This window comes from Vicia villosa, linkage group LG3 (assembly GCF_029867415.1).
Source record: "Vicia villosa cultivar HV-30 ecotype Madison, WI linkage group LG3, Vvil1.0, whole genome shotgun sequence".
NCBI classification, from domain to species: domain Eukaryota; kingdom Viridiplantae; phylum Streptophyta; class Magnoliopsida; order Fabales; family Fabaceae; genus Vicia; species Vicia villosa.
Window position 1 is genome coordinate 112,964,476 of NC_081182.1, and position 11,431 is coordinate 112,975,906.

General features: G+C 36.7%; 3 protein-coding genes across 3 annotated transcripts; 2 read left to right on the forward strand and 1 right to left on the reverse strand.

Annotated features, from left to right (window-relative positions):
* The first annotated feature begins 1,651 nt into the window (after positions 1 to 1,651).
* LOC131658818 (uncharacterized) lies at positions 1,652 to 4,212 on the forward strand. The gene is made up of 5 exons (XM_058928070.1): positions 1,652 to 2,393; positions 2,459 to 2,915; positions 2,996 to 3,912; positions 4,009 to 4,142; positions 4,204 to 4,212. The coding sequence occupies exons 1-5, from the start codon at positions 1,652 to 1,654 to the stop codon at positions 4,210 to 4,212; spliced, it is 2,259 nt and encodes a 752-aa protein (XP_058784053.1).
* Positions 4,213 to 4,223: 11 nt separating this feature from the next.
* LOC131658819 (uncharacterized) lies at positions 4,224 to 7,440 on the forward strand. Its single transcript, XM_058928071.1, has 5 exons — positions 4,224 to 5,229; positions 5,461 to 5,664; positions 5,746 to 6,603; positions 6,685 to 7,244; positions 7,348 to 7,440. The coding sequence occupies exons 1-5, from the start codon at positions 4,224 to 4,226 to the stop codon at positions 7,438 to 7,440; spliced, it is 2,721 nt and encodes a 906-aa protein (XP_058784054.1).
* Positions 7,441 to 7,678: 238 nt separating this feature from the next.
* LOC131658820 (uncharacterized) lies at positions 7,679 to 8,620 on the reverse strand. Its single transcript, XM_058928072.1, has 3 exons — positions 8,501 to 8,620; positions 7,988 to 8,362; positions 7,679 to 7,924 (listed from the first exon to the last, which is right to left on the reverse strand). The coding sequence occupies exons 1-3, from the start codon at positions 8,570 to 8,572 to the stop codon at positions 7,679 to 7,681; spliced, it is 693 nt and encodes a 230-aa protein (XP_058784055.1). The 5' UTR covers positions 8,573 to 8,620.
* Between the last annotated feature and the right edge of the window lie 2,811 nt (positions 8,621 to 11,431).

The following is an 11,431-nucleotide window of genomic DNA, read 5'->3' on the forward strand; positions in this document are numbered from 1 at the left end:
AATTCTATAAACAATTTGCATCTACTGTTTGTTATCTGAAGATTAAAGAGAGTGTCGATGAAGCCAAAACTGATGCTGCAGATGATTGTGAAGTTCCAACGGTATTCAATTTCAAAAACCAAAACCAGCTTCAGTTATATAAGTTGCTGTCCTATACATGTGAAAAACTGATAGTTTATGTTATCTTTCCAGGACTTAGAGATAACATCCAAACACAACCCAGATCCTCTAACTCCCACCGCAAAAAGACAGAATCATGGTGGTTCCAGCGAGTCGACATCTTTTTGTGATGGTGAACTATCTTCGACCAAATTGAAGAAGATCATCAAGTTGGAGAAAAACAAGTAGACGTGCCGCTACTATTTTGAAACAACGCAAGCATAACGATTCTGTTTTGGCTACTCAGTTCTATATAATATTATGAGTCTTTTGGATGTTTCATTTTGGTTACCTTTTGACTTGACTCCAGATTGTCTGATGTAATGTTTGTTCCTGAATATTTAAAGAATTATAGTTTCCTTCTAAATCCATAGCTCGAACTAAGGTTACAAATGCTAATTAGTAGTCTTTTGGATGTTTCATTTTGGTTATCTTATGACTTTATTCGAGCATGTCTGGTGTAATATTTGTTCCTGAATATTTAAAAACGTATATTTTCCATCTAAATCAATAGTTGTTACTAAGGTTATGAATGTTAATTGTAGCTGGTTATATATTGGATATTCCATTTTGGGAGAATGAATATTTTCGTATTGATATTTTGGTTGCTTATTATATGTCACCCAGTTTCCTTTATAAATAGCATTAGATAACTCAACAAAATGCATACCACAGTTATAATAATATGACACAAACTGCAATTTTCAATTTTCATCAAACAAATTACTTTAGTATATTATATATTATATATAACAAGTAATAACATATCATTGTCTATTATAATATGGCACTTTCAACTTCCATTAATAACAAATCACTTTCAACTTTAAAAAGTGATTAATTAAACATGTGAAAATATCAATATCAAAACCTGTTACATATATTTATATATTAGATATAAATATTTGGCCCGGATTACATATATTTTTATATTAATCTTTTAAACATATCAGGTGCACCTTTCCAAAACTTTGAACAAAAAGCTGACATGCTTTTTGTAGTTTCTTTCCTCTGTAGCAATCTACCTGCCGCATCCTATACACCACTCAGCAGTCTGCCTCATCCTATACACTACATGACTGCAACTTTATACCTTTCCAATGACTCTTTCCAATGCAATGTCACTACAACTTAGCACTCATTGTTGCGTGAAAACACCCATTGGCTGGCTTCTTTGCACTCATTAGTTAATAGAATTACCATTAATAAATTTATTGGATACTATTGTTTTAATGTCACTAAAACAGTTCAAACCAATTTTTATGGAAGTTTTTTAATGGCATTTGAATTTTGCGGGAAAATATAAAATTTCAAATTACCCTCTCTTTTTTTGATTACTCTTTCACATAGGACCATGCAACTTTTGAAATCACATAGGCAATTGAATCATTAGAATTATCTTATCTTACATCCTCCTTGGACAGCCCTGCATTATCAGCATCTTTCTAAAAGCGTTTCCACTTTATCACAGTGTTGGCTTGATTCTTTAACCATGGAAGCAAACTCTACTTCATCAACTAATGCTACTGCAAAGAATGCTAGACTGCGGAGAAAACTAATATTAGCTCATAGGAGACGCATGCGTAAAAATTTGACCGGGAAACCACAAATTGTCATGGTACACCCAGTTTCATCCCCCATGCATAACCAAAGACATTCACATGGGTGTGGTAGTTCAATGGGTCCAACACAATTATCACCTGGGAATTCTTTTACTACTGGCATTGGAACATCTGGGCAATCTTCAAATGCTGCTTCAGTTGCTAGAAAAAGGAGGAGAGACATATTGTCCAACAGGAACAATGTTTCTAATCACCCAAATAAAGAAAATTTCCCGATCAGCAAACAAGCTGTTGTAAGATCAACTCAAACACCAACATCATCTCACCGGCTCCCTCTTTCTGCCAACCTGTCTAACCATATTAACACTGCACCCTCCGATACACATTTACACCGACAATTGCCGCCAAAAAGGAGGAAAACAATTCCCACTGCTGCCAATAATCTGTTGGCAACTTTTAACCAAACCATTCCCCATACTACCAACACTCACCATGCTTCTACTTCCAATGCATGCAACAACACACTCAATGTAACACAGCGTATTGACCGAGCGACTAATTTCACCGATGATTCAGACTCTAACTCCGAAGATGACGTGAACTTGGGATATTCTTCTTCTGATGATGATCAAAGCATTCCCAATGATGATCATGTGGACTCACTTTTAGAACGTATGGTGTTTGTCTTATTGATTGACTATATTTAAATTTACCGATATCTATATTTGACATATTAGATATTCTCTGTACAGAATATTCAGACATAGGAGATCGAGTTTGGGACTGCCCATTTTGTCATGCCTCCATGTGGTATCAGGAACGCAAAGACAAATCAAGGCATACAACTGTTCCTAAGTTCCACCGGTGTTGTAGGAGTGGAAAAGTTGTATTGCCCTTACTTCAACAGCCCCCCCAACTGCTGCAGCATCTTTTGCATAGTGGAACAAGTCCAGAGAGTAAAAACTACCAGAGCAACCTTCGCACTTACAACGCCATGTTTTCATTTACTTCTCCTGGTATGAAATTTGACAACAGCGTTGCTGATGGAGGAGGACCACCTACTTTACGCCTGCACGGTCAAACATGTCATCGAATTGGGACGTTGATGCCGGATGCTGGAAATGATCCCCAATATGCTCAACTATATATTTTTGACACCGATAACGAAGTCACTAACAGAATGAAATGTTTCAAGTAATTGTACTGATTTTGAAAATATCATATGACCAACTTTATATCACTTGCAATGTAGTAACATGGATACATTTTTGTAGGGACAATGATGCTCTCAGCAGGGATATTGTTCGTGATTTAAAGGATATGTTGGACGAATTCAATCCTCATGCAAAGGCATTTCGAATGGCAAGAGATCTTTTGAGAGGAAATGCATTCTTAGACTTGAAGATACGATTGATCAGTGATAGGGCTGAAGATGGTCGTGTGTACAATACGCCAACTGTGTCAGAAGTGGCTGCTCTGATTGTTGGAGATATCGATCCTACAACACCGAGAGACATCATCATCCATGCACGCGATGGCCATTTGCAACAAATAACTGAATTTCATCCTGCCTACTTAGCCTACCAATACCCTCTCATTTTTGTTTATGGGGAGGATGGATATAGGAAAAATATACTGCACAGGTATGAGCATGAGTCTGAGGTTACTAGGAAAAATCGTCAATCCATCAAAGATTGGCTGTGTTTCCGGTTGCAGGAACGTAAATCAGAGGCAATGACGTTGCTTCACTCAAGACGGCTTTTTCAACAATTTTTGGTTGATGGATTTGCTATGATGGAGTCTGAACGTCTCAATTGGTTGAGGACCAACCAATCCAAGTTACGAGTTGGAAAGTATAATCAATTGAACGATCAAACCAATGGCACTCAGGAGAATTCAGCACCAAAGCGAGGAAAAAGGGTGGTTTTGCCATCCACTTTTGTTGGAAGCAAGAGGTACATGGATCAGTTATATTTTGATGGAATGGCCATTTCAAGTCAATTAGGATTCCCAGATTTGTTTGTTACGTTTACTTGCAATCCTGCTTGGCCGGAGATAGAACGCGCTTTGTCGGGCACTGACTTAAAGCCACATGATAGACCTGATCTCATAACCAAAGTATTCAAAATAAAGTTTGACGAGCTCATGACTGATATAACGAAACGCCACGTGCTTGGCAAGGTTATTGCATGTAATACTTCTTGAGTGACTAATCTTTATTTGAATATCCACATTGCTTGGTTAATTTACAATGACAACTAATTTTTCATCTGTGGTTTCCTCACAGGGATGTACACAATTGAGTTTCAGAAACGAGGATTGCCACATGCTCACATATTGATTTTTTTACACCCTCAGAATAAATATCCAACACCAGCTGATATAGATAAAATCATATCTGCAGAAATTCCTGACCCAGAGGTACATCCAACATTGTACAAATTGGTTTCGGCCCACATGATCCACGGCCCTTGCGGTGCAGCGCGGATGAATTCACCATGCATGAAAAACCGAAAATGCTCGAAATTCTTCCTGAAGCGTTTCCAAGAAGATACTATCGTTGATGCAGATGGCTATCCCCTATACAGAAGACGCGCTAATTCCCATGTCATCCAAAAAAATGGTGTCTCTTTTGACAATCGACATGTCGTACCTTACAATACAAGATTCCTATTGAAATATCATGCACATATTAACATGGAGTGGTGTAACCAAATTACATCAATCAAATATCTATTCAAATATATTCACAAGGGATTTGATAGAATCGGTGCAACAATTTCAACTTCTAACAACGATTCGGGAAACGACAGAGAGCCTGTTGATGAAATTAAACAGTATCTGGATTGTAGATATGTCTCCCCGAGTGAGGCGTGTTGGAGGATTTATTCCTACAACATTCGTGGCAGGAAACCGGCGGTCGAACGTATGTATTATCATTTAGTAGGTGAGCAAGCAGTTTACTACCCGGATCACGCGAGAATGGAAAATATTTTGGAAAAAGCGAGTGTGGCGGAGTCTATGTTTACTGCTTGGTTTGTTGCTAACGCGAAATACGAGGAGGCAAGGTCACTGACATATGGACAGTTTGTCACTAAGTTTGTTTATGAGAAAAAGAGCAGAACATGGAAACCGCGGAAAAAGGGCTTCACCATTGGTCGTTTAATTTGGGTTCCCCCAACCACTGGAGAGTTGTTTTACTTGCGACTGATGTTGACTGTGGTTAAGGGACCCTTAACTTTTGAAGAAATTCGCAAAGTTGGTGGGACCCAGTTAGATACTTTCAGGGATGCCTGCTTTGCCATGGGATTCCTAGAAGATGACCGGGAATACATTGGGGCAATACGCGAGGCGAGTGAATGGGGGTCGGGGCATTTTCTCCGCAAGCTTTTTGTAGTAATGCTTTTGTCTTCCGCTGTTAATAGGCCTGGTCATCTTTGGGATGAGACATGGAGTCTACTATCTGATGGTCTGCTGCATCAGCAGAGACAGCTAGCTCACAATGCAGGTTTAACCGAATTATGAACTTACATAACTTCATTACCTAATTTGATTTTGATCCTGAGCAGCTACAAATCTACATTCATAGCATTGAGTGTATCACACTGAGTAGGCATTTAAATGGGGCCTGCCAGTTTATAACATGTTATCACTTCTTTTAGTTATGTTGAATTATGTCACAAATTTCATCTGCTAAAAATTCGTTGTTTATCAATTGGGACAGATTTGGTTCTAACAGAAGAGGAGTTGAAGAATTTGACATTAACGGAAATTGAAAAGATACTACAAGCAAATCGAAGAAGCCTCACCGACTTTAAACCAATTCCATATCCTGATGGATACGTTCTACAACAATTAGGGAATAGGCTGATTTATGATGAACGGAGTTATGATGTGCCTACAATGAGAACCCAATTTACGTCACTTTTCAATGCTCTGACAGGTTCGTTGGCAATACAATAATATCACTTGCCTCTCATTGTTTTAGAGTCTCTTAAATTAATGTTCCTGCCAATCATTGTAGGTGAGCAAAGGTCAATATTTGATAAAATTATGGCGTCTGTTCGAGATCAAAAGGGTGCCGTGTACTTCCTACATGGTTACGGTGGAACCGGTAAAACTTACATGTGGCGAACACTAGCAAGTGCATTGAGGTCCAAACATGATATATGTCTTACCGTGGCAACGAGTGGTATAGCTTCTTTATTATTGCCCGGTGGTAGAACGGCACATTCTAAATTCAAGATACCTGTCCCAACCATGGAGAATTCAACATGCAAGATTGACTATAATGATGACGTAGCAGAGCTATTACGACAGACAAAGCTTTTTATCTGGGATGAAGCACCAATGGCACACAAACACGCTTTTGAAGCACTCGATCGAACTTTGAAGGACGTAATGTCTAAGTACGGTAATTCGAAGGAAATCTTTGGTGGAAAGGTTGTTGTGTTCGGAGGTGATTTTAGACAGATTTTGCCCGTTGTTCCTAGAGGTAGTCGTTCTGATATCGTACATTCTGCCATAAATGCTTCTTACATATGGCGTTCTGTCGAAGTTTTAACTTTAACACAAAACATGCGGCTGCAATCCGGGCCAAATGAAGCTGAAAAACAGGAAATTGCCGACTTCTCAAAGTGGCTGTTGCAAATTGGTGAAGGCAAACTTTCAGAGCCAAATGATGGCTTCGCCGACATTCAAATGCCACCAGAACTGTTGATCACTGATTACACAGACCCAATCGTCGCCATCGTTAATAGTACTTATCCTGATTTTAGCGAAAATTACCAGTCTAACGACTACCTCAAAAGTAAGGCGATACTTGCTTCTACGTTGGAAGTTGTTGATAAAATCAACAATCACGTCCTTGATCTGATGCCAGGTTGTCAACATATTCCTATAACTTCAAAATGTATTTTTCATCTATTACACTCACTAACATCAAGATTTCTGTGATATTTAGGGGACACCAAGGATTACTACAGCTCAAACACTGTCGACAGATCTGAAATTCACGACACCAACGTAGTGGATATACTCACACCCGAGTTTCTCAGTTTGCTAACTACTTCAGGGTTACCTAACCACCTAATTAGGTTGAAGGTAGGAACACCTGTTATGCTTATGCGTAACATAGATCAGTCGGAGGGTCTGTGCAACGGTACAAGGGTAATGATAACTAAGATGGGAAACCATGTCATCGAGGCGAAAATAATGGCGGGAAAAGGTTGTGGAAACTTGGTTTACATCCCTCGAATGGATATGTCTCCCTCGCAGTCTCCTTGGCCCTTCAAACTCAAACGGCGTCAATTTCCAATAATTGTCTCTTATGCGATGACGATCAATAAATCTCAAGGACAATCTCTGGACACAGTAGGACTTTATTTGCCAAGAGACGTGTTTACTCATGGCCAAATCTACGTGGCATTGTCAAGGGTAACGACGAAGCAAGGAATCAAAATTTTGATATACGACGAAAGCGATAAATCGAAGTCTACTACTACAAATGTTGTGTATAAAGAGGTTTTCCACAATATATAAGGTAATTCTAATATGCCTTTAGCTCTGACATAATTATTAAACTTATTTTATTTATGGACATAATTGTGTGAAATGTTTTCTGCAGACTTGGTGCTTACTGTGTTACGGGATAACACTGACAGGAATTCCCCAACCATGCAAAAGAGGAACCAAATATCGCCTCGATGACAGCAGCTGAAATGTATTTTCACATTTCAAATAGTGGTCTGTTTAACAATGCTTCTAAGCTACCATGTACTGTAACTTTTCTTTGCACACTATATTAAGAGAATCCAATCTTAATTTTTGCACTACCATTAAGAGATCATACGTATAGCAAATTTAAATATATATAACTTCATAATTGAAATACACATTCAACAAGTAGCATGAGTAGCATAAATTCATGTTTTTTAATTCAGAGGAGGACATTCAACTCATGCAATTAAATACACATAACAAGTTTTGTCTAATGAAGTAACATCTAACCTAAATCGGATCCTATCTCCGCATTTGAAGTTGTTGGACTTGCAAAAATCATTCCATCCATATCCTATCTTTGTGCGGCGAGGATCTTCAATTTTCAAAGTAGACATGAATTTATTCTTCCCGTTGTCACCGCACAGCACAATGTATTCATATGCATGGTCTCTAAGGAAGGTTGCAAAATTCTCCTGCAATTTCTACAAACAAAATTAACAATAAGTGATGCATTCTATATGGTTAAGGACAGATAACTTTGAAACCACAAAGATTAGAGACAACTCAACTAATTTTGGAATATCAACACTGAATGGATGGAGATCTACGTCGAAATAATATATGTCATTGGAAAAGACGTTTCTGCTATGAAAATGCGGTAAATCTTGGGCTCTCCGTACCTCCTTAAATGATAAAATTGAAAAGTTGTTGTTACCATAATATCCAATCGTCAAAACTACATCCGATGGTAGATTGTAATACGATTCCATACAAGGCCATCCACTTAGAACCAGTGGATGCATTTCAATCTGGTTATAAATCAGTTCATGATGTACACCTTGATTATTCATTATGGTCCAACTTTTACAAATTTCATTGCCGCTGTTTTTCACAAATGACGGTTGAATCTCCGGGAATGACTGCAAATTTCAAATACAAACACAATATGGTATCAAAAAATACACTTGCATGTCTGGCGTTGAATAAACAATAAAAATGTATATCTATAATAACTATCTTTAAATCAAATTAATTTAAACAAATATATTTAACTACACCTGTGATGATATCTTTGCGATCATAAAGTAATCTTTCATTTCTAAGTGTTTGAGAATGCCGCATAGCTCCATTTCGAAAATTATCTGTACACAATATGATAAGCAAAAAATGAATGAAGTTTGAGAGGTGATGGTAGATGATTCTATGAGGTTTCTTTATGTTTGAATGAATCACATTGTGGTCTATTTAATAATGAAACTAACTGCCATGCAGCACTCATACTTTCACGCCTTTCCAAGAAAAAAGAATGGTTATCTGATATTGTTTTGTCCTTATGCTGAAGAGAAAGGAATATATTCCTCAGTCACATGGGTTCTCACATGGGTTCTGGTTGGATACTTCCAAACATATGTCACGTGGTTCATACTTATATACAATACCATATAATACCATATAATTTGCACATGCATTGTTAACTTACACCTGCTTTTTGTTTTTTCCAAGGACCCACTTTTGATATACTTATTTTATGTAATATATTTTCGTTTCACCCTATGCATCAATAATGCTTTTAATGCTTACATGCCAATTTTGGCTTATGTTCATCTCTTTATGGTAGTTCTAATGGTTGCATGGTAATTCTATCATTGTCTTTGCTACAATTAGATGGTTATCATATTTTATCAATTAGATCGTTATCATCTTTTATCAATTAGTTCTAATGGTTGCATGGTAATCATATTAGTGCTAATGGTGGCATGGTAATTATAGCAATTGTATTCAGCTTACTAAAAAACAGTCCCAATATTAATAAAAATAACCAATGTACGGTATGCATAACATCCAATTTGTAGTTAAACGGTTTGGATGTTGCCTTTTTGAACTATGCATGTTTTACACATAAAAAAACACAAACTTTAACATCATACTTGCATATTAATAAGAAGGTTATATAGTTTAATATTACATTATAACCCATTCAAATGTTGTTAAACTTCAACATTACACCATGGGAGACAGTTTGGACACAACTACATAGAACTTTTACATTCTTCATCACAACCTGACTTATCAAAACTAATACAGTCCTACATCTGCCTAATATTAACTAATGCATAACAGTTACAAAATGGACGTTGTAGTCATAGGATTGCGGAGGACAAAAGGATAATGTTTCAACTTGGAGACTTCTTGCGCTTCACTGTAACCAACAATTGGTCACAGTCAGGGAGTCTCAAACTGAATCCAATCCTGTCACCGACTTTTATCTTCCGGGCCCTTACAAATGTATACCATTCCTTGCATATATAACGCTCCGTGAGTGTTTTTCGGTCTGCCCTGTGCAAAACACAATTGTAGGACTTTCTACGATCTGAATCATAAAGCACAATTGTATCATGGCCGACCATGAGATGCTCTTGAACCACCTTCTGAGGGAATTGCTGCATTGACAAGAAGGTAGAAAATTACAATGTATATCCAAGACAGATGTAGAAACTGAAAGATGTGTGATTACACTATATGACTTACAAGGACATTCCTTCTTGCAACTCTGCTAGACTTAATCTTCCTTCGCCATACAATTCTCTTACCAACTGGACCAAGATCAACTTCCCTAACCTCAAGGTCATCCCAAATGTCCTTCTTTTGTTTGTCAGTGTTTACCTTATCAGAACTGAAAAATTAAAAATCACATTTTTATATGTTTCTACTAATATTTTTTTAACTATCTTAACAAAGTTATAACATAAATTAAATTGTTTTATATTTAAACAGATGATTTTTGTGCTGAAGCAAAATCCAAACGTCGATTTTCAGCCTATGGTAAATCATTTTCAATATCGTCCATGTTCCTACTATCAATCTATGGCAACTAAGACATTGATATATATCGTACGAAACCTATTTGCATGTACTTACCCTTTTTTTCGGTCGAAAGGTCCGTACCAGAAGAACTTGAGCTTTCAGATACCTTCTCTTTTCCCTTACGCTTGGACGAAGATTCCATGGGTCCTTCAGATTTTTTCAATCTTTGCATGTCGACCGTAGCCCTTCTATCATCCAACCTGTGACTTTGCCATGTAGCCGTTTCGCTCAGATATTGATAAACATCGACTGGAAATGAGCCGAAGTTTGGTTGAGGAATCATCTTTTCGGAATCGGATGACATGTTCTTCTTTGGTAGTTCAATAGGTTTCATGACTTTTCCCTAACAATCAACAGAATTAGGGTACCCGTCGGAGGAAAAGCTTGCTTCTGATTTACCCTTCTTATTATTGGGCTGAATGGACATTAGAGGAATAATTAGACTTAACAAGGCCCATTTCAGTAAACCATTCTAAACTCCATCCATTTCATTCCAAAAAAAATGGGGATGTTGCAATACTTTTTAAATTTACTAAACAACTAATAAATACCTACCTAAATAATTTAAACATAAAAAATGTCTTATTATGGAAATAAATGCAAACTTTTTTTTTATTGAATTGTATTTTTTTATTTATTATTATTTATCTATTGTGTTATATGCATATTAACAACTTCGACTCCATACCGAACTATTAGACGACAACATCTGTTTAATTTAACAAACATAATTATGTACATAGAAATGTAATTTTTTAAATACATTTACGGTATGTGGATCTATCGATAACTATATTTTTTTGTTACAAATTTTTTCCAAAGTGAATAATATTTTTTTTTAGGTCTTCTCCTTTGTTTTTATCTATTATTATTTTATCTCTACCATCGGATCCTCTACTGATGGTAAATGTCCAATATTGCCTTTCTATATTTTTTGGGACAAAAATTATGATTGGATTATCTGCATACATGTCCAGCTAAAGTGTGGCCAACCTTTTTTTATTCTAAAAGTTACTTTAAAATTAAAGTTTAATATAAGAGCTTTTTATATGAAGTTGAAAGCTGTTTGGTAGATAGTTGTCAAATATTTTATTGTATATATATGTATGAACAAATGTAAGAAT